Source organism: Lissotriton vulgaris, chromosome 11 (genome assembly GCF_964263255.1).
Source record: "Lissotriton vulgaris chromosome 11, aLisVul1.2, whole genome shotgun sequence".
NCBI lineage: Eukaryota > Metazoa > Chordata > Amphibia > Caudata > Salamandridae > Lissotriton > Lissotriton vulgaris.
In genome coordinates this window covers 1,074,509,001-1,074,533,586 of record NC_141699.1, presented here as the reverse complement: position 1 = coordinate 1,074,533,586, position 24,586 = coordinate 1,074,509,001, and the positions used below count along the sequence as shown (strand labels likewise).

Genomic DNA, 24,586 nt, shown 5'->3' with positions numbered 1-24,586 from the left:
CGCGCATGGACGTTGCTTGTCCCCAAAAGACTGTGTCAGAACTGACAATGCACAACCTTCCTTCTCATGGACATACAGTGTAAAGGGCTTTCTGTAGTCGGGAGTACCCAACACAGGAGCCGAACACAATGCATCACGTAATTCGGAGAAACTTTTCTGACACTCTTTAGACCACGGAATGGGATTTGGTGTATCTTTACAAGTCAATGCCACCAAAGGTTTGGCCAATAAGGAAAAATTCGGTATCCATTGCCTACAATATGATGTAATGCCCAAGAAAGCACGCACTTCTCTTTGTGTCCTGGGTACACTCAAATTCGTAATTGCCTGAATTCTTTCTGGGGTCAGTTTCCTTCCCTCCTTCGATAAGAGGTGACCTAAGTAGGTCACTTCTTGTCGACAATATTGTAATTTCGAGAGAGACACTTTGTGATGCAAATTAGACAAATGACGCAATAACGACAAAGTGGCTTCTTTACAAATCTCCTCAGTATCTGCAGCGACTAAAAAATCGTCGACGTACTGGATAAGGGTAGCTCCATCAGGTAAAACAATCATATCAAGCTGTGTTTTTAAAGCCTGACTGTATATCGATGGACTTTCACAGTAGCCTTGAGGGGTGCATTTGAAGCGGAAGCTTCGGCCTCCTAAACTGAAGCCAAAAATATCCCTGCTCTCCTCGGCAATCGGGATGCCGAAGGAAGCATTCTTCAAGTCAATCACCGAAAACCAAGTGGCGGAAGCTGGAATCATAGTCAATAGGGCAGTAATATCAGGGACAACTGGAAACTGTGGCACAACTATTTTATTGACCTCTCTAAGATCAATCACAAACCTGTAAACAGGTGGCTGGGAAGGATCAGTACACTTCAAAACAGTCAGAACGGGACTATTACAAATGTTGCCTCTAGTCTCTTCAATTACATCTTTTTCAATCAAATCATAAATGATCACTAACAACGCCTTTTCACCTTCGCTAGAGATCTTGTATTGGGGAATGCGCGGCATTCTAACATTGGCTTTCAATGTCACAACATATGGTGGTATTTCCAAGAGACCTACATCATTAGAACCAGTAGCCCAAAGAATATCCGGGAGAGAAGACAATTCTATCGGGAGTGTATCTTTTGACAAATACATCGGAGAAACCACTCTCTTACCCATCATAAGTTGTACTCCCGAAGGAGAACAATACAAAGTCGCATACAATCTTTTCAACAGATCCAATCCTAGCAAGTTCTCACCACAACCTGTTGTAAGGATGAGGGGTGCTTCAAATTCACAAGGTCCAACAGAAAGAGACATAGGACAAGAAATCGGGTTCCTAACCGGGGCACCAGAAAAACCTACTGAAACATTCATTTCGCCAGACAAAGGTGCGCCAGGGAGTTTTGAGTGCATAATAGAACTCTTTGTAGCACCAGTATCCAACAGAAAAGGCTCTGACACACCCGATGTAATAACCTCAACATAGGGTCCACTCTGATCTACTGGAACTGAAACAACTCCCTCTCTTTGTCCAAGGCTGTCCTAGCAATCATTACCTTCCATGTTCTCATCTTCTGCATAGTAGTCATCAGCATAATACTGAGTCGTCCTACCAGATGCATTATTCTGCTGATCAAAACTATTCATAGAATTCTGTGGAGGCAGAGAACGGGCATTCTGAGGAAACACATCATGTCCTCTACCTCTAGGAGCTTGTTGAACACCTCGACCTCTTACACTAGAAGCACCATTCGTGCGTTGTAACAAAATCGGACAACTACTTTAAAAATGACCCTCTTCCTTGCAATACGCACACTGATTGGGTCCATACGGTAAACGTTGTTGAGGAAACCCGTTTCTTTGCGAGTTCCTCGAATACTGCTGAGGTTGCTGATAATCGCGCTGACTATTAGTACGGGGTGGATAAGCTTGCTGCAGGAGGACTTTAGTCTTCAATTCCTTAGTCTTCTTATCCGCTTTCTCTACTCATCTTTGCGCCTATTCTCATAGTATTGGGCCGTAGCTAAAATCTGTGCTGACGTGGAAACAGCCCAAGCACTTTCAGAATCCTTCAACTTATTCCACAATTCAGGAAGCAAATTATGCACAAATTTGTTGACAAACAATCTCTGACCACCCTCGGTAGCCATATCCTGACCACTATGATCTACGAAAGTTTCCTCAAACCACGTGAAAAAGTCAGACACAGTCTCATCTTTCTTCTGTTTACATGCAGATAACTTGTCCCAATTAACACGCAATTCGGGCATTAAAGTTTTCATATAAGTAATGATCCTACCAGGAAGTTCTGCTACTAAAGGTTCGGGCTTAGCACCACCAACTTGTCTGCCATCAGCAGCAGCAATATTAACCCATGTGTCACCTAATTCCTGATCATGATCCGTATGACGAATCTTTTCCCATAAAGGCTGTGGAACGACATTTCCAAACAACATGTCTATATCGGCTAAATTCATGATGCATGAGCCTGCAGTCTGTGATAATTCCTTATAATATCCTGCAAGGTTTTTATGGGGATCAGGCAATGTCTGTGTAAGGGCCAAGACTTCAGCTCGTTTCCAAGGAACATGCACCCACACATGCTGGAAGTGTCCCGGAACAGGTGGATTAGCCGCTTGGTCCCCATCCCTCCAAACTGGGGGAACTTCTCTCATGGGATATTGTCTTGCCTTCCTCCTAACTGAAGACTCAGGCTCGAACAATTGTCAAGAAGGAGAGTCACTTCTGAATGACAACAACCTCGCTACCGCTTTCCCAACATCAGATGGACTTACAATCGTTCCTTTCGTGAATTCGGAACGTATATGGTGCAACTCTTCAGGAGCTTGTCCCACTTCCTCATCCCACTTTTCAACAAGGAGAGCACACATCGTATCGAAAACGTACCGTTGCTTTGGAGCTTCCCATTGAAGGAAAACATGCATGACACCCTCAAGATCATACTGTGTATCGTACATAATCCATTTGCGCGCCATGTGATCCAAAATCGTACGCTCATCCATATTCGGCAACTGACTACGCGACTGTCTATGTTCAGTAACAGGGGACATACCCAATTGTCCCAACCAAGGAGTCAGAAAACCTGAAAAAGCAGCAGTCATTTGCTGTCTAGTAGAAGGAGAAGGTGAAAGGATAAAAGATGACGGAACAGTAGTGGAAGAATCCGAAGTCTGACCAGAAGGAGTATTAGAAGCAGGTGTAGGAGTAGCAGACAAAGGAGGAGGCAAAGTTGACGGCCCCTGAGGAGGCTGCGCCAAAGGAACAGTAGCCAACAGGAGAGGCGCTGGCTGTGGAGGAATCGCAGGTGGCACAACAATTGGATGTTGCACGGCCATGACTGGTGGCGGCGGTGCCGTAGCGTTTTGTGCATAAGGGGGTGGCGAACTCAAGAGAGGCGACATTAAAGGATCTTTCTCAAGATCCTCCTTTGCTTCTTGTTCTTCTCGTGGCAAAACTGGGTAGCACTTATCTACCCCTAATTTCCTAATCCTATGCATTTGTTCACTCTCTTGCTTTTCCTCATTATCCCTAAATGCAACAGCAGCTTGTACCATTGACATACCTCGTTTATTTTTCTTCGCTAACTTCATTTCTTTCTGTTTGGCTTCTTTGCGCCATATGCGAAAAGAGTCAAACATTGCTGGCCGGGCTTTCTTCTTAAAGAGTTTAACTTCAAGATTATCCAAAATCTCTGTGTCAAAACTACCGTATTGGGGCCATTTTAAAACACCATCTTTTCTGGTGTAACGGATCCATATTTCATTATATGCAATGGGGCCTACGCCGTGTTTCACATATAGTTCGTAAGTTGGAGTTCCAATCGGAGGAACCGGACATGAGTCCTCCAATCGGGAATCCCTATTACAACCAAGACAAAACAAATTTCTAAGTCTGCTAAGACCAGGCATCTTCGCTCTCTAGTCTAGCTTCAAACTTCAAAGGATTATCGAATACGATAGTCTCGTGAATACACGAGTCCTTCGGTTTTGGCACTTGCAAGTTCCAAACAAAACGATCCTCGAAGGGATACCAAACAAAACTAAGGACTGGGAGACGCTCCACTTATACTTAACTGAGGTATTGATGACGTCAGCAGAAGACTCGTCTAACGTTTCGCTCTACCAATCATCAAGGGTCCAAAACAGGGCGATAGTCAGGGCAGCAGTCCTTCGTAGCCATCGGGACGCTGGGAACCTCGCAGCAAAGACTTTCAGACCACGTCGACATACAGGGGTCGATGAAGTTGTTGGCCGTCCTCCAGAATTTTCACACGAAGCTCCTCACGAACCTCTGGCTTGGACCGGTACCGCTGATATCGCCCCACGTTGGGCGCCAACTGAAGTACCGGGTTTTTAAGAACCCAGCGGTGCCAGGGAACACAAGCAAAGACTTCGAGTCCTTCCTGTTTCAGACTACAGAAACACAGAGTCTTCCTGGTGATGTCAAAGATCGTATTTATTGGCTGCAGCCAGTAACAGGTATCCTAGAAGTACAACAGCATGTATATTCTCAGGAGACTGCTCACTCTTGCAAAGCCAGTCTTCTCCTTATATTCTAAATATTATGCTTAAGGCAAACATTCCTTATTTTACAGTTGACTATTCACATATTTTCGCTACAAAGAAAAAGCAGAGTCATGATGACAAGCTCATTTTTCAGTTTGTCCAGCCCATGATCAATTGCCCGGCAAGGTCCAGTTCTCATCAGATATCGACGAAACCCCAATAAAAACGGGCACCTCCTCCTCGTAAAGCAAGTCATAAAACAGGGACAGGTGTGTGTAAGATTAGGCTTGGTTTGTGTGCGATGAAAGGTTTATGATATGTTGTGCCTTGATTCTGATCTCGCTCGCCACTGGGAAAGGAACTGCCCGAACAGGTTGGGCTTCAGGCAGTGGAGTCAGCTTGCCCAGGTCACAGCGGAGTCAGCAAAGGTGTACGTGTCCTTCAGGTTGGTTTTGGCTTTAGTCATTGCCTTATGTGAGGGCAATCACAAAATGGCTGCTGATCACAAAATGAAACCCGCGGGTTCGGGACGGAAATGCTGATTTCAGGGTGATTTCGTCACTCGATCATGACGAAAATGCTTGTGCATACCGCCCTCGCCATTTGCGGTTCGCTGACACCAAAATTGTCATGAATCGACAACATTTATGACACGGGTCCAGAATTTTCAGTACCACAGAGCGGCATTTCCGCCATCAGTATTACAATGTTGGTTTCACACAGCCTTTTCTTGCCGGCCTTTCCGACACAGTAAGGCTGTCGGAAAGAGACTTTGGGGGCCCATAGCAGGGTCCCCTTGCCTCCTTGGCCTACAATTGATGGCCGTGGGGGTACATAGGGTACCCCCCTGTAAATTCATGCACTCTGTGGCAGGCACCATTGGGTGTCCGCCACAGGGTGCAGGGTTTTACACACACACCCATTTCTTTATTGGAGCCTGTATTACAGCCAGTTTACAGTCATAACACAAGCTCCTTAGAGAAATGGAAGTATGCAACCGAACAGTGTTTGTTTGCATCGTAATCAGGTGGTCAGAACCGCTGACCGGAGTTTGGTTGGTTCCGAGACCGCTACGGTGTTGGTCAGAGGCAACTCAGACCGACATTGTATTAAGCCCATAGATGTTTTCGCGCCTCCTTAAAAAGATTGACATATTGCTTTGGGATGAGGGAGAACATATTTCAGTAACATTATGTTCATTTGTGTCAAAGAGGAGTATGTAGCTACAAAAATGTTATTGCTGAATTTGTTTATATGTCGTAAGTCATTGCTATTAGCAATGTAAAATATTTCTACATCATAGTTTTTCCTACTCAGACCTCGAGAACCACAAGTACTGTGGTAATTTTTTTTTATTATGCTTGTATGCCCATACAATATGACAGTGGATAATAAAATGGCTCTATTGGTGCATTGTGTAGGGGTTGAAGGGCAGGAAGTCTTGGAAGATTCAGCAGAGTTGGATCCAGAAGGATCTTGTGGGTTAAAATATTAATAAATGTGTATAACAAAGCTTCAGTCCCATTAGTTTATATGAATAAGCACGTTCTTATGGAGAAGTGTGGCTCACTGGTTAGAGCGGCAGACTCTGAAGCAGAAATCAGGCCCGGGACCAGGGTTCAAGTCCTGACGCGGCAGGATCTTGGGCTCAATGTCTGCGTACTCGATAATTCTCGCCTAGGTGCCTACTCTAATCATGGGTCCCACGCTGCAACTCTGGGAAATAGCTTGCTTAATCTCCACAATGGCCCCAACAACACTGGGATGCCTGGCTTCACCTTGTGGGTGCCCAGGAGGGGCATCTTACAGGGAGAGTCAGGAAGGGTTCCACAGCGTTATACAGCGCCGGGACACCCCGTTGCTGGGGCAGCTGTGCGCTTTACAGGTATACTACATTTACATTATGCGTTACCATTTTGGTAAAATGGTGAAGGGAGAGAATGCGAGTATGGAGGAGAATGTTACAAATCGTCAAAAGACAGGGGGCTTGTAAATTTGCCACACTGTGGGAAAAACGTATATGTCATCAATTTCTTCTGAACTGTAAGGACGAGAGGGTAAGGGAGGAACTTTGACTAAAAGACGAGCCACCCTTGCATGAAGTATTAATGGCGTATAAAGGAGCGGAGCTCTTCACTTATCAGAGCTGAAGCGCAATTTAAGTGTGAAAGCGCAGGCACAAGTTAGTGCTTTGAAGTGTGTGGAAAAAAAGGAACTAGATAGAATGATGGGAGAATTATAGAAACATGTTATAGGTGCGTACAGCGAGCTTCAGAGATTGCCCTACCCAAAAAATGATTTCTAACGAAGGCAGAAAAAAGGGAATTTTATGAAGTGCTGCAGGTCAAAAAGATGTATGAAGTCAATAAAAGTTGCGTTTAGGTTGTTTTAAATTGTGCAGCAACACGTGGCAACCTGTGTGAAGCTGTAAAAGTGGATGTCGTGACTGTGAGAAATATTCTTTGACCCATGTTCAAGATTGACAATAATTTCTCAGAAAAACTACCAATGTTTGTATAGAGAATGTAATAATCTGAAAATATTAAATGTAGAACCAAGAGTTTACGGTGGATTGTAAATCCATGTGGGGCATATTATCAAGGACCGGTGTAAAAATTATCGCTGTTTAATTCCTGCCGATAAAACAGCGATAATGGGCTTTATAATACGCCCTTGTTAATTCCCATAGAAGCATATGTTCTGGTGTTGACATGGGCTTCTACAGGAGTTAACGAGGGCATATTATTAAGCCCATTATCGCCGTTTTATCGGCAGTTTTCTGCTGATAAAACAGCGATAATTTTAACACTGGTCCTTGATAATATGCCCCTATGTGAGGCTACTTTTAGGTTAAATTAGCGTTTAGAGATCGATCAGGTATTACAAAAAAGTATGTTTCGGAGAGGTTGATTATTTACTTGGATGACCGAAGCAAAAGGAGCAATACCTTTGCCGAGGTTGGGAAACTTGAGTGATGTAAATTGATACTTGTATAGTGCACTACTCACCCGCAAGGGTCTCAAGGCGCTTGTACGAATACCGTTGTGGAACCCATCCTGGCTTTCCCTGTGAGGCGTCCACTCCTGGGCACGCCCAGGGTGGAGGCCAGGCATCCTTAGCGTTGTGGGGGCTGTTGAGGAGATTAAGCAAGCTACTGCCCAGAGTTGCAGAGTGGGACTCCATAATTGGAATAGGCACCGTGGCGAGAATTATCAGGTCCGTGGAATTTTGAGCCCAAGACCCGCCGAGGCGGGGAATTAAACCCTGGTCCCGCGCTAGACTTCTGCATCAGGGTCTGCCGCTCTAACCATTGAGCCACACTTCTCCACATTAATGAGAATCATCAAAAGTGCAATGGAAGAAACAGGAATGGTAAAAAAAACTCAGAACTCCATCTATCTGAAAGAATATGTTAAAACAAATGTTAAAAGAAGAAGAAAAGGAGTTCTTGTTGCATGTATTATATGTTGTCTAGTTGCATCTCTGTTTTGGTGCTTAAAAAACAACAACAAAAAAGGGAAGACATTTAATGTCCTGGAATGTTTATGTCCAAGAATGTGATATAACGGAATAAGGAGGTAATTTTCCAGGAGGAGACAGGTGATAAGAAAGGTGGTGGATGAGATCTTTTTGGAATAAAGCTCTGACATTCTCAGCCACATGCTGTGCCATTGGAGCTTACAGCCCAATTCATGAAGCTAAATTGCACTCGCAAAGGGCCAGATTCTGAGAATCTGGCCCTTTGCGAGTGCGATTTTTGCATTTGGGATTCATCATCCCAAATGCAAAAATCGCTATTAGCGAAATCGCATATTTGCGAGGAATTGGATTTAAGGAATCTCTATTAGAGATTCCTTAAATGCAATTCATGAACCAATTGGAAATTGCGAATTCGCAATATTTGGTCGCTATTTACCACGAAGTCTGACTTCGGGGGTAAATAGCGAAAAAATAGTAAAAAGCACTTTAGTGCATTTTTTTCTGTTGCATGTTACACACACACATGTCCTTTAGACATGTGTGTGCGCAACACCTGTGTAAATTGTCATTTATGGGGTGCTACAGGGTGTCCTGTGGACACCCCTGGCACCCTTGAAATCGCTATCTTATTTGCGATTAGCTAATTGATAATCGCAAATAAGGAACACTCCCCATTCATTCCTATGGGCCTTTAGGCCCATAGGAATGAATGGGGAGTTATTCCTTATTTGCGATTAGCAATTTGCTAATCGCAAATAAGGAATGTGTAGGAATAGCAATTTATTTTGCGATTCCTACATGAACCCCGTTTTGCGAGTCTGTAATAGCGATTCCTTATGAATCGCTATTAAAGACTCGCAAAACGTGTCTTTGATGAATCTACCTGTTACTTCCTATTCTGCTTCAAGGTGTGGTACCCTGCTCTTAAGGCCTTGTAATTCTTCATGGGTATTCTCTGCCCTGCTGCTCAGCCAGGGTGAGTGTGATGTCATAGAATGTTTATGTGTGCCTGGTGGAGTGAATGTCTGTTGGAGTGAGTGGGCGGAGCAGCTGGGATGCTGCTCCCGGTGGGGCTACCTCACTTCTTACAATACCTGTAACCTATGACTCCTGCTTGAAACTGAAGAATACATTTTCATCTTGATGTCATCATCCACACTGGCTCCCCTCATTCTTACAAGTCTGCACAAGGCTAATATTCCTTTCAGAATTTAAGTTATTTACCGCACAACATACACATTCAACACTCTATGTTTGTGTCTAAAGAGTTATTTATACTTAAAATGCATTTCACAAGGCAAATTGACACCCTTGAGCAGTCAGGTTCTCTGGCATAACCTTCAAAACAATGGACTTCAGCTCAGAGAGACTATTCTGTTAGCAGTTCATTTGCAAGCACTTTGGAAAGGTAATATGGGAGAAGTGTGGCTCAGTGGTTAGAGGCGGCAGACCCGGATGCTGGGATCGACCGTGGCCCAGGGTTCGATTCCCCGCCTCAGCGGGTCTCGGGCTAAAAATTCCACGGCCTCGATAATTCTCGCTCCGGTGCCTACTCAACTCACGGGGTCTCACTCTGCAACTCAGGGCAATAGCTTGCTTAATCTCCACAACAGCCCCTCGCGGCGGGATGCCTGTCTTTCACCTTGTGGACACCCTGCCGGGGCTTCTCACAGGGGAATACCAGGACGGGTTCCCTAAGCAAGCGCCAGGATGCCCTTTGGGTGACAGGTTGCGCTATATAAGTACACCTACATTTACAAAAGTATAGTGACACGGGGAATCATCCACCCAGTGTGTTGTCTGCAAGAGTAACTGGAAAATATTCACATTACTGTATTAACATCACTGTGGTCACCTTTTTTCTAGAATACCCACAGTAATTTTTCCTTATTTGTATCCGAGGAGTCATTTTAAATGTAATTGGCCCTTTACAGTATAAATGGGTCATTAGCACCTGTGGCATAGATTACAAGCACAGGACAGGAACCCAGGATAAGAGATGTGTTTATTGGCAGTACATTTGCATGCACTTACAAGAGGTCAAACTACAGCAGGACAGTGATGAAAGAGCAAATATTCCAACTTACAGGCGATAAGCGCGCATGTTACGCAACTCCTCTAGGGTTCTTAGACAAAGTATAAAAGGAGAGAGAACGATAGAGAGAATGAGATAGGCAAGGTGGGCTTTATTGAAATAGAAAGGGTCAGAGGTGCACAGGCTAAGCTTATGTACAAGAAGAAAGACATTCAGCCTGGACATAAATGAGGAAAGAGGTAGAGAGGGAGAGCAGGAGATAGCTAGAGGAACAGATACAGGATTCACGAATAACGAGGCAAAAATTATGCTTAGACAATAGGGAAGAATAACAAGTAGAAGAATTTAAAGGTCAAAGTCAGGAACAGCTCGAAGCAGAGACAGGCGTCCACCATGCCGCTAATCACAGAGCTGTTCATTGCTCTGTTTCTTACTCTCTTCATTGCAAATTACTTCAAGCTTCAGTGGTTGAGAAGAAGATACCCTCCTGGACCAGCTCCCCTCCCCATCTTTGGCAACCTGTGGACCCTGAACTTTACGCTTCATCATGAAACCCTCATGCAGGTACTGTAGACCTGGTTAGAAGGTGGTTGTTACTTCTGTTGAGTGTGAGAATGTTTCCCAGATGCATGTGTAGTTTATAGTGCTCTTTACACAGGCACACACCCTGGGCCTAAGAAAAGAGTGAAGATGGGCCACTGGTCGTAGATTGTTTGTTGCTCTGGCGCAGTGGCGCATGCAAGGCTTGAGTATGTCTTTCAACACACACACACACACACACACACACACACACACACACACACACACACACCCACACACACACACACACACACACACACACACACATAAGCATACCTATTAATCAGAATGTTTCTTCTACTAGTCTTCCACCCACCAGGATTATGTTGCTCAATTATAATGATACTTGTAATGCTGCAAGTTTTCCTATGGATGCATTTTTAGGTCTTCTGTGTACCAAGCATAATTGTTTCTAAAGCTAGTCTATGTCTAGTTTTACAAAGTCACCTCAACCAAACTCCTAATGGTGGCTTCTCATAGGCATATGTTCAAGATGACCAAGGAATTTGATGGTTTGTCAATGCTCTGTGTCGCTTTATTTTGCTCCCTTTTGTACTAAAAAAGAAACCAATTCATTACAAGACTCGGGGAGGTCCCAATTCGACGGTTCCACCGGGCTTCTCTGTGCTACATAGATTAGTAAGTGAGCCCTCAGACTAGTTAGTAACTTGGTGGTTCTTCCGGGTATGAGCTCAGGTGCAGAAACGGTTCCTGTGGTGCAGTTTTTAGCACACCAAGTATAAACTTTTCCTAAACTGAGCTAAACTCACTGTTACTACAAAGTTATCTCAGTCAAACTCTCAAGGATGGCTTTTGACAGGCTCTGTCCAAGAAACCAAGGGTCTTGGTCGCTAGGCAGTGCTCTCTGATGCTGAGAGTTGCTCCCCCATGTAGCTCAAAAGTGAGTCAGTTCATTAGCAGAGTAAGAGGATGGCTCATCCTGCCTTCACTGAGGTGCGAAGGATCAGCCAGGGGTTTCCTCAGAGATTCATTAGTATGTGGTGTCCTCTTGATGTTGGTTCAAGACCAGCAGCTGCCTATTCCAGAAACTATATGTAACCACTTTATATGTTCCTGCTCACATGTCCCTGTTACTTGTGCTCTTTTAAAATCAACACTGTTGGTGGCAGAGTTGTTGGTACAGTTTACAGGTATTGCATGCTCAGGCAGCAGATGTACTCTCCAGCTACAGAGAGTGCCATAAGCTACTTTACAATTACGCCCCAGAGAGCACACATCATCAAACCAGCTTCCACATTGCCACTGTTAAGCACAACTTGAAATGCCTGTTTGTAAGTTTAATATTACATGACCATGGAGGTGTACACATTGGTCCAGTAAAGCACAGCACACATTGTCACACCACATGCACAAACATAAAACAGACAGATATGCACAAAAATAGAAGTGAAAAGCAAGCTCTCCTCACACGTAGGACAGAAAAAGCACGAGAAATGCAAGATTCCCTTACAAGCAACGCAGGAACAGTACAGGCAGCAGCATGGCAATCTTTCCTTATACACAGGCAGTGCACAGGCATCAGCAGTGCAAGTGTCACTGAAAAAGGTTAGGTTAATGAAGCAACATAACAATTTCCAGCAAATACCCAGAATAACTACAGCAAGAAGACAGCAATGCAAGATTGACTTGCACTTGACAGGAGAGGCATAGGCAACAGCTGTGCAGGCACAGGCAGTGTAACCCTCAAATGCAAACACACATTCACCTACTGGCATTCAGTCACAGAGACTCACTACATACACACAGACAAAGTCACTCACACCAAGTAAAGCATGCCAGCAACAATGCACACTTTATTAATGGCACCAGTACATGGATCACATGAGCATCACCCAGGTACTCTGCTTATACAGTACAGTATTAGTAAGAAAAAAAGACAAACACACTAGCATTACCTGGCTATTAAGTCAAGGGTGGTCACCTGGGTAATAAAGTTTACTTTTAAGTAAATAGGCAATCTGGTAGTCTCTCCACACTGGCAGAAGTAATCACATCGAAGTTGGAGGCTCACAGGTTCCACTGATCTACAGCCAAGATCATAATTCCGGCAACATGGTCTAAGCCGAAAGAAATCAGTGCAATCTCAACCCTTATTCAGCACCTGAACTGATAAAAACCTTCTAATATTTATTTCACAAACAGTAAAGTAACTTCCCTGCCTGTGGAGATTTCACAATCCACTATAGTGGCGTTGAAAACCTTGGTGGAGGCCAGGCTGCCCATTCCACCTAGGGTCATTTCTCTTGGTTCATTCCTTACTCAGTGAACTTTTTCCAGAGAAACCACAACACCTCAAAAATTCTATGGTAACTCTTGTCCTTCACAGCTCCACCTTCACTGACACCCTAACCGCAAGAGTGACTGTGACTGGGATTCCCAGCATTAAGCTACTCTAAATACTAAGCCAACCCATTCAGAGGAATGGGGAATGCATACGCATATGGCGGAGTCCAAACTGAGCTGGTATGGTGACCAAAAGACTGGTGGGTTGGGATGCTACCCCCAGCGATTGCCAGTGCTTAGACAAATTGCACGAGTTCCTCCCATCACCTTTAGTGTGTTTTATTGTCAGATTTACGCCATGTGATCTTTGACAACTTTGGTGGCATTTATGGTGTTGGTGGTGGTATGAACTATGGGCCATGTCTGAAACTCCAAAGAACTTTATAGACTTCAGACAACTATTTCTAGTTAAAGAAATGTAGCTTCTAATATGTCGCTTGAAATCCCTGGACTGTCAGATATTGCCACATTTTAACCCTTCGTCCACTGCTTGTCTCAATTGACATTATCAACAGCACCTAGGAAAGAAGCAGACACCCACTGAAAAGAGTGTCTGAAGTTGGCCAACAATCAAGTTCCCTCATGATCCTGCGTAGCATTAAAAGTAAATCGTCTCGATTAAACCTTTGACATGACAAAAAAGGTATATATCTGAGGGGAAGCTGCGGGTTATTAACCCCTTCGAGGCTATTGACGAGCTGGGCTCGTCATCGCGCTTACCTGTCCTGCGCGGATGACAAGGCCAGCTCGTCACGTAACGCGGTATTTTCAAATTTGCCGCGCACAGCGGGATAAGCCGCCGCAGCGATGCGGTTAAACATCATGCCATTAAGATAATACACTCCATTGAGAAGGTAGGTCTCCTAAGTGATAAGGCCATATAAATAACTCTTTTGAAATGAAATGTTGTGTCTGATGCAGTGGGCGAGACAGTGTTTGTTTCTGCTGGTAATATGTATAATTTTATGTATTAAGCAGGAGTGGACATCTTTATTAAAATCATACGTGATTGTGCTCTTATATCTAAAGACAGGGTTCACCCTGGACAGGAAATGACATTCTATGGATTGTCATTCTTTTAGGCAGTCCAGTGAAGTTAATCTGAGAGGTTCACTTCAATGAACTCCTGTGTGCTATTTCCAAAGCAAAGTCTGTAAACAGGTGTATAGGGACATTTACATAGGAATCTGGACCATGTGATAGAAATTCAGGTGTCTGTTTAGCTGCCATTAAGACCTATTTTTAATCCAGACTAGAGAATTTGTAATTTACATAGCTTCTGTCATTTGTATCCTATCATGCCCTCTTTAATGCATGAAGTGTAAGCTGAGGGACTTTTAAATTGCTCATTTTACATTCAATCATTTCTACTAATCAGTGAACAGATCTTTTCCAATGTGATGATTGGCTAACGGTACCTTAAATTACCAGGAGGTAAATAATGTCTAGGTAGGGACAAGGTTTGCGCGAGCGAACTGAAAGGTCCAAATGATGGATTTAACCCACATCTCTTAAATGGGGGTGAATGTTTTGATTTGCTCTGCATTCCATCAATCAATTGTGCGTCTTTTCCTTCCTCACCGTAAGTGCGCTGGGTATGCCCAGATGTAGGTCCCTGGCTCACTGTGCCACTGAAATCAAGCTTTCCTGGCTGCTGAGGGGTGAAACTCTGAAAACTGTCCTAGGGTGCTTGTTTTCGGTGCAGGGAGGACCTGGCTTGGCAGTTTGGGCTCGACTCTTCCCATGAGGCACAGGGTCAAGACTGATTTGTATATGGCCAGGTGTAAATTGGGGTGGTGGCATGGTGAGCAAAAGAATGATGGATTTAACCCAGATGTCTTAACTTGGGGTACATGTTTTGATTCGTTCTGCATTCGGTCTATCAATTGTGTGTCTTTTGATGCCAGTTTGTACATCAAGTAGCATAAGTAGTAGGTAGCTAACATGTCTTGCCCAGGCTGCCCAGGGTCTGAAATGGATAATAGTTACCTTCCCCCAAGAGATCATGTATTTATTTGGTAGGGGTAGTACTTGCTTTCCTCTTCTTTGCTGTTCTATTAAATCGCTGCATGATTACTTTCCACCCCCAGCTTGCGAAGACTTATGGGAACGTTTTCACTGTGTGGCTGGGGCAGAAGCCAGTGATTGTGCTGAATGGATGCCAGGCTTTAAGAGATGGTCTAATCTCCCACTCCGAAGAGCTTGTTGGACGCCCTACAACCCCAACTTACCAGGATCTTACAAGGGGCAAGGGTAGGTATCTCATCCTTCACAACCGCATAGTTAAGCAGCAAATAACTTGTTTTATAGACTACTTCATACCACACTTCAGTCATTTCGAAGCTCTGTAAATAATAGGAGTTATCGAGATCCAGTTTAATGTTGCTAAATTTACCAGCCTTGAAGAACACGAGGATGTAAAAATTTAAATGTGCGATATGCACAGCCTTTTACAGCATACTAGGGGCTCGATTCCGATCCTGGTAAAAAAACGTCCGTACGATTTTCATCTGGAGCCATTGCCATACGAATCGTACCTGTCCGTCCGAGTCGCGTAGTACGATCCGTATTCGGTCAATCCGTCCGAATCGTTGCGATCCGTACGTATTGCAGGGCTGAAACAGTGAACCGTGCGACTCGTACACATGCCGTACGACCCGACGAGTACGATCCGGACCGGGGATTCAGGAAGCGATTCGTACGGTCCACATCAGGTAAGGGCGATTCGTACGGAAAAGCACCCAATCACATAAACACCGTACAGCACGTACCCTCCATGATTGCAGGGTGTACGCACCGTACACCCAGCGAACATGGGGTACGGTGCATACACCCCAAGATCGCGGGGTACGGTGCGTACCCCCCCATGATCGCAGGGGTATGCGCCATACCCCGCAATCGCAGGGTGTACGCACTGTACACCAGCGAACATGGGGTACGGTGCGTACACCCCAAGATTGTGGGGTACGGTGCATGCCCCCCATGATCGCAGGAGTACGCGCCGTACCCCTGCGATCATGGGGTATTTGCGCTGTACCCGGGGGGGGGCGTTCCGTACCTGTTTCGCGGCGAACTCTGTTTTTACGGCTGTTTACAGCTCCCGTAGGAAAAGGGTCATACGGTGCGTACCTGAAACGAATCGTACTTGCCGAGTCGAAAAAAGCAGCTGCGAACCGTACAGATGTTGCTTACAGCGGGTTCCGGGGGAGATTGGTGCAGAGATTGGAGTCGTTCAGACTTTGTACGATTCGTACGGAGTCCTGCTCCTGGTACGAATCGTACTTCATCGTACGTTTGGGGGACGTTGCAGGGTATGATTCGTACGGGAAAACTGCTCCGAAAGGCTATTCGGAGCATTTTTTCCCGAATCGGAATCGAAAGTGTAACTGAGTAAGGGCATTAGTTCAGATTTTGTGAGTATTAAAAAGCAGGGGTCAGAAAGTAGGAGGAGCTATTCATTGGGTTATGGACAGATGGAATACGAGCTGTGTTGATGAAATGATTCACTCAGCGGATATCCTGGCACTGATCTACCTTTCAAAAGAGAGTGGCCCTACGCAGTGGTTCGGGCATACATGAGCAACAATCAGAATCTAAGAGCTAGCATTCTATACATCAAACAAAAAAAGAGTGAATCTACTGTGTATTCTCTGCTGCAGATATGGGGCTCTTGGATGTGCAAGGGAGGAAGTCAACTGTAGATCCCATAGTGTTCCAAAGACTCTGACTATCTTCAAATGTTATTTTCAGAAGCTAGAAAAGGCAGAGACAAGATTTGAATGAGTTGTTAATATAGTAAAAGAGAGAGAGCGAGAGAGAGAGAAAGCACAATATTTTTAGCTACAAAATAAAAGCCATTGTCAAAGCAGTCTGTATTGCAGCCTTTTGCGTATAGTACCTCTACTTGAACATGCATTACAATAGCAGAGAGGACCAAAGTATTCTTTAGCCAGACTTCAAAAATATAATGGGCATATTACATTGAAGAGACAACTAAAAACATAACACACACTTCTTTATTCAGGAGTTATCTTTTCCTCTGGACACAACTGGAAGCAGCAGAGACGCTTTGGCCTGATGACTCTGAGGAATCTCGGGGTTGGTAAGAAAAGTCTAGAAGTGCGGATCCAGGAGGAGGCTCAGAGCTTGGTGGAGTTCTTTGCAATGACAAAAGGTAAATGATACCAGCCCCAGGGGCTACTTCTAAGATAAAAAAACATCTGAGCCCCATATTGGGCTCTTTCAGTTTCATCTGCAGTAATGTGAAGTTATTTATTTATTTCTGTGGTTTCAATAGCACAAGACAGACCCAGCGGGATGTCTAAGCACCTTACATAGAAACGTTACTACTGCATAGAAGCAGCTTGCAAAGAACAGTTGTATGGATGGGTAAGTGTGGTAAGTTGACAGACACCACGAAGGAGAAGTATTTCTATATTTAAAGTCTTGATTATTACATACAACTTCAGCCAGGGCAAGGAACAGCGCACTCTCAGGATCCCGATCAGACCTGACAGCTGTTGATCGAACTCCTAAGGATGCACACTCCAAGCGCAGGACAACCAGAGCACAGCATGAAGAACATTCTAATAAGAGCATAGGCAATACAAACCCATTACAGCACCTACCCCCTTCACACAAAATAAAAACAAAGTGTCAGTCAGTATGTAACAAAATCCTTAAACCTGGAAGGAAGTCTTTTACTATGACACCCCCATGCAAAATTGTCCAAATTACCGCCCAACGTACCTCCAACCGTCTCCGTGGCTGACGGACTCACATTCTCAGTCCTGAACCCAATCTGTTCATATCATGCAACCAATGCGTCCACTCAAGACCCTGCTCACTCCTTGAGGCCTTCTTGTCTCTAATCAATTCTGCTTGATCCTTTCTCAACTTAACTAACTGCCTTTTGTTCCACCAACCTCTGCCTTCTAAAAATGCTGCACCTTTACTGACCTTACAGACTAGAACTGGATCCGAAAATACAGATTCACCTTTTTTAACCTTGAATGTTTTTTTAAACAAAACCCAGTCCCCCTTAGAAACTTCCAAATCACCAAGAAAACCTCTCCTGTCAAACCTTTTCTTCATATCTGACTGTTTCTCCTTGATTACTTTACCCACACCTAAAGAGTCAACACCAACAGATAACTTACTGTCCAGCCATGACGGAAACAAAGTAGAGTTTGCCTTTCTAATATATGGGCGTGCCTGGTAAATAAAGATTTTAACTTGGAATGTTAGGGGGATGGGGTCTGTCCATAAAAGACACAGACTTTATGCACAACCTAACAGACGGAAAGCACAAATTGTTTTCCCGCAGTAAACACACTTGACACATCTTATTCGGTCTTTGCTAGAGGTGCAGCTATATGGATCAGGAGCGGGACTCCCTTTGTGGTCTTAGAGCAGAAGATAGATGAGCATGGTAGATTTATGTTTCTCTGTGGCACTTTGGATGGAGAACCACATGTTTTGGGCAGTGTCTATTCCCTCAATTTTGATCAAGACAAGTTTTTGGAGACACTAAATGCAGCACTTACGGGCTAGGAGAGCCACCCCTGGGTGGTTGTAGAAGACTTTAATGCCACTCTGAGTGTAGAACTTGATCATTCTCATCCAACTCTGGTGGGTGCAATTAGCCAGAAGCAAGCTGAAGCATTGACTAGGTGGGCAAAGGGATGGCTAATAGAATATACTTGGCGGGTACATAACCCAATAAGCAGGGAATACTACTATTATTTCCATACACATTTGTTACACACACATAAAGGTAGGGTGTTTTGCTCTATTTCCCTGCTGGTAGTGTTTCCCTGGCAACGTACCCTGGGAAAACCCTTTCAGACCACAACCCATTAGAAATGCTGTTAGAATGGGGCAGGATTCCCATGCCGGTCCCGAAGTGACAATTACAACCAATCTCACTGGAAGACCCTGTATACCATGATACTCTCTCCGCAGCTATAACACAATATTTTGCTTAAAATGCCAACACTGCCAGTACATGACAACTAGAGTGGGAGGCATTTAAAACTGTTATCCGTGGGGTGGCCATTGGTACTAAAGTAGGAGCCCGAGCCATGGTGGCTAGGGAGCTGCGAGACGTATAAGACAGGTTGGGTACCTTGGAGCCTGCAGCAGTTTTAGATGAAACACAAAAGGTGGCTTGACAGGAGGCAAACATTAAACATGCAGAGCTACTGGAATAGTTGCGAACGATGGGCTACTGCGCATACACGCAATGTCAGCAGGCGGAAGCAGACAGGACTGGTTCCTTACTGGCTAGAATAAATAAGCAACGCCCCTAGTACTAGTAGTATCCCTATCACCGAGATCACTACGAGAGAGAGAACCCTAGCTACCACACAAATTGACATCAACGTGGTGTTCCAAAAATACCATGAGTTAATATATGCAGTCCCGCTGGCGCTATCGCTAGAGGAGCTGGGTGGCTACCTGGACGGCCTAGAATTCCCACAGCTAACCAAGGTGCAGAAAGACGACTTGGGGGCCTGATCTCAAAGGCAGAAATACGTTCTGCGATTAAAGACCTACCCCGGAACAAAACACCAGGCCTGGATGGCCTACCGTTGAATTCTACGAGACCTTCTTGACTCAATTAGCCCCCCACCTGGAAAAGTTATATCATGCAGCTCTTGAAACTGGAGCATTACCACTGAGCACGAGTCAAGCATTGGTGACATCTCTGCAGAAGCCAGGTAGAGACCCCAAGGATATGGTGGGCTATCAACCCATTTCCATACTAAACACGGATTATAAAATCCTCAGTAAGATTTTAGCTCATAGGCTACAGCAGTATCTACCGTGCTTAATACACATAGACCAGTGCGGATTCGTACCAGGCAGGAGCACCTCCCTTAACATCACATAATCTCCTTGACACCTCCGGGGACCACATCTACTGGTAGCATCTCCTTGGACCTAACACAGGCGTTTGAAACGTTTCACTGGGACTATATGCTACAAACTCGTTCCTTATTTGGCATTCCCCAGGGCTATATTGAGTGGGTGCAGCTCCTGTACACGAATCCTACGGCCAGCGCCAGAACCAGGGCGCATATATCACAGCCATATGCCTTGGCCAGAGGCACATCCCAGGGATGCCCTCTATTGCCCCTGCTTTTTGTACTGGCACTGGAGCCACTTGCCATTAAGGTGCGAACAACAGCAGGAGACAGGGGTATCAAAATGGGGATCGACAGGCTTATTCTCTCAGCCTATGCTGATGATATTATTTTGTACCTCAATGACTTATGCGGACCCCTTGATCTACTTCTCTGAAAATTTTAAGCACTTTCAAACACTGTCTGACCTTGCTATCAGTGAATCCAAATCAACTGCTTACTTCTTCCACGACTCCGATTCTGTAGACACGGTCAGATTTGGCCGCTGGTCATTTCCTATGGCTCCCGTTACACTTAAATATCTGAGTATCCAAATTTACTGGCAGCCTCAGGACTTATTGGAAGGCAACCTGAACCGTGCACTTATTCACTCAAATCACAAATCTTCTTTTGGATTTCGCTGCCGCTCTCCATGGCAGGGAGAGTGGCCATTTCTAAAATGGTCATGTCACTCAGACTGCTATACTTTTTCACTAATTTGCTAGTAGTTATACCAGCTCAGATATTTAAAACGCTAAACACACTACTTACTGAATTGGTCTGGGGAAGGAACGAAGGAGGGTGGGGCTTGCTAAGCTACAGCTCGGCACTACTCAGGGAGTTCTGGGTAACCTGGTATTCTGGGCATGCGGCTATGCCAGTCAACTACAGTGGTTATCCTAGTGGACTGCCGGCCACCACCTGCAGGAAACAGGCATGACACAGATAGCGTGGGAGGTGGGAGCATTATATACGCTGTTGCTCCCCAGGTGCTGTCCTCCCAGTTCAGCACCCCCATTACTCAAGGTGGCTATGACGTATTGGAAAAAAACATTCAGTACACAAAAGAGCTCAACCCGTACGCCCCTACTATCCCACTGATGAGGCCCCCCACACCGACCGGTGTCATTTTGGCTAAACAACTGTCTCAGTGGACTGAGGAGGGTGTAACCACTGTAGGCATGCTTTTCGCTGACAACTCGCTCCTAGATCATGATGCATTTATTAGAGAGCAAGGAGTCCCCAACTCGCTTTATATATTACCCGCTAAGATACGCAGATATGTTAGAAGCACCTGGGTGCCGGATGACACAGAGCCCCAAACAAATGCACTAGTAAACATGACTTATCTTATTAGGAACGGGGGTCACCTGACCAGTTGGCTATATAGAGGTATCCATACCCATGCCTCGGTCTCACTTCAGGACTCCGGGATAAATGGTAGACAGATCTAGGCCATGTTTTGACAGACAAAGAACAGGAGAAAACATGGAATACCCCAAGAAAGTGTCACGCAGCCCTAAATGTAAGCTAATTCATTTTATGTTGCTTACCTGATACCTCACAGACTGAGCAAAATGTTCCCGGATATGTTAGACACATGTCCCTGATGCCATACTCAGCCGGCTAAACTGCTTCATATGCTCTGGTCCTGCACGAAATTGGCACCCTTCTGGGAGGTGGTATACAAATTCCTTGCGGATGTGATACTGGGTGTGGGACACAATGGAGTAGAATTTGGCATGCTGGGGCTCTGTAAGAAACGTAAATCACAGGGGACGCAGTACCGGTTTGCCAACTTAATGCTTATTCTAGCTAAACAATCTATCACTATGAGGTGGAAATCTCCCCAGCCCCGTCAATATTGACTTGGCATGCCGAAATGGTGTGCTGGGGGAGGGCCAAAAGTATGGCACTATGAAGAGAAGAAAATAGAGGCTTCAGGAAGAACCCAATAGCACTGGAATGGGATATGATGGTAGAACAGTTTGTCTCCGCTGAACCCTTGTTGGGCTGAAACACTGAATTTGTCTACTGTTCTTCAATTGTGTATATGGTGAATAAATGACAGACCCCATCATATCCCTCCACTTTTATATAAACAGTATGCATAAAATCTTTACCTCACAATTACCCAGCTTGGTTTATAGGTGGATGATGTCTACACAGCTTTTTAGTACTGAGTTTAGGGAGGGTGGGGGGAGGCCCTTTCTTGTTACTTGCTGGGAGGGGGTGGGATTACTGGGGGGTTTAGTGGATTCTTTTTACATTGGAACCGGAGTTAACTATGAAACAACATGGTAACAGCATAGTGGGATCTTGTTTTCATATGATAGGTCTCCTTCGTAGGATATTCCCTTTCCTCCCGGACTCCTTCAGAAGAACTTTGGTTCAGGCTTTAGTAATCAGCCGTCTTGATTATTGTAATGGTCTTCTGGCAGGTGCAAATGAAGAGGTACTAGACCGTTTGCAAGTAGTACAGAACACAGCAGCCAGGCTGGTCCTCAATGCCCCCCCTAGATCTCCATTTAAACCTCTGCTGAACAAACTTCACTGGTTGTCCATACGTCAACGAGTGAAGTTTAAGACCTGTTGTACTATACATAAAGGTCTACATGATCTAGGACCGGACTATTTGGCCAAAAAATTTGTACCATATGTTCCTACTCGCACTCTTAGGTCTAGTGAACAGCTGCTGCTGAGTGTACCCAAGATCAGTAGGACTAGATTGATTGGTAAGGCCCTGTCTGTGGCGGGTCCTATTTTGTGGAATGCGCTTCCACTTTTACTGAGACAATGTCCCGACCATCTCCTTTTTAGGAAACAATTGAAAACTTTTTTGTTTAGCCAAAATTAGTTGAAGCCTGTCCTTTGTTTAAAAATTAGGTAACTGTTTCAGATGGCTTTAGAATTTCAATGTGGCTGCTCTGATACTTGCTTGCCGGCTGTCCTAAGCACGGAGATACTCCTGCGGGAGTTTATTCCTAGCGCTATACAAACCTGCAAATAAATAAATAAATAAATAAATTAGGAATGTTACATATCGATCGCTGATTAATGTGTTTTTCCTACTGCGATGCCGATGTTCTGATACCATGGTACATATTAATTGTATTGCATATGGCTGACACACCATGGGTGTGTAATTGTTTGCATGAAACTAATAAAATATGTTATAAAAAGAAAGGAGTTTGCCTTTCTAACCCTTAGCAACTCAATGGGAGTGAGTCCAGTGGTACAGTGTGGAGAGGTATTGTAATTCCACCCTTTCTTCTAAAAAATGCTCCAACATCAAGGCCATCAGGCAGGACCATTTGAATGCCTTCTTTAAGGACTTTATTGCCCCGTTCCACCAGACCATTGGAAGCCTGGGAATACATGACCACTTTCAAATGTTTGATATTGTGTGTTTTCAAACATTTACACATTCTATCTGACACGAAGTGAGTTCCATTTTCTGTCACTAAAGTCCTAGGTTTTCCTTCCAACAAAAACACTCTTTTTAAAAACGAATGGTATTATCTGATTTGGGAGAATCCACACATTTTTAATACATCCATTTTGAATGATAGGCCACGGCCAAAATCAAGTACCTTAACTCCTTCACCAAAACAATATGAGGACCAGAAAATTTCAGACCAACTTTATCCCAAGGTTTCCCCGGAAACTCGGTGGGATGCAAAGGTAACTTAGAACGTTTCCAGTGCTTGTCTGAAAGCAAACATTCCTCGCAACCATCCACTAGACTTCTAACCTGAGCTTCCAAACCGGACCACCAGTAATGCGGTTTTATTTTCAAGCACTTTTTTGTCACACCCAAATGCCCCTTGTGAGCAACTCTAATAATAGAGTTTCTCAGACTAACAGGAGGAACTAATTTATCCCCTCTTTGCACAAAGCCATCCTTAACTGAAAGTTCATCAGCAACTAATGCGAAATTCCTTAATTCCCCAGTTAAATTTCTTACTTCTGGCCAATTACCAGTGGAAAATTCCACCACCTTGGAGAGAATAACATCATTTGAGAAAGCAATCCTCCAATCGGCTTCTGAAATAATTGGACCACAATTTTCAACTGCATCCAGAACAGCAACACACTCTACCTCATCCTCATTAAAATCCTCTTTATCATCCTTCTCCATCAACATTCTTGACAAGCAGTCGGCACGAAAATGTTTGCTCCCCTCAATGTGTTTCATATCAAAGTTATACTCTTGCAACTTTGATACCAAACGAGTCACCCTATCCGACATAGTATTATTAGAGACTTAGCTGAAAATAAAAGTGAATGGCTTGTGGTACCTAAACATTTCAAACTGGCGACCCCAAATATACATTTTGAATTTTTGAGCCACCCAAACACAGGCTAAAGTATTGCGCTCAATGGTGCTGTAATTTCGCTCGAAGAGTTTGATATCTCGATGTGAATGCCACAGTTTGCTCCTTGCCATTCACTCTTTGGCTGAGGACAGTCCCCAGACCGTTCATACTTGCATCAACTGTGATTATAGAAGGACAATCATCACGAAAAGCATGCAAAGCTTGCGCCGAAATAATCAACTCTTTTACTTTCTCAAACATACCATCCAGTTCATGAGACCATGAACTTTTTTGTCCCTTCTTGAGTAAAACGCGAAGGGGCTCGACAACCTGAGCATAATTGCCCACGAATCTAGCGTAATACTCGGCGAGCCACAAGAAAGAGCGCAGGGCATTCTTATTGCCAGGTGGTTTAGCTTCTTTAAGGGCCCTGATAACAGAAAATGT

General features: G+C 44.5%; 1 protein-coding gene across 3 annotated transcripts in view; it reads left to right on the top strand.

Moving 5' to 3' along the window:
• The first annotated feature begins 10,155 nt into the window (after window positions 1-10,155).
• LOC147684135 (cytochrome P450 2J4-like) overlaps window positions 10,156-24,586 on the top strand; it is a 67,862-nt gene continuing 53,431 nt past the window's right edge. For all 3 annotated transcript variants that reach the window (XM_086944525.1, XM_086944523.1, XM_086944524.1), the window contains exons 1-3: window positions 10,156-10,593; window positions 15,003-15,165; window positions 16,937-17,086. In XM_086944525.1, the coding sequence (XP_086800651.1) occupies window positions 10,423-10,593; window positions 15,003-15,165; window positions 16,937-17,086 (484 nt within the window). In that variant the 5' untranslated portion in view covers window positions 10,156-10,422. The remainder of the gene's footprint in view (window positions 10,594-15,002; window positions 15,166-16,936; window positions 17,087-24,586) is intronic.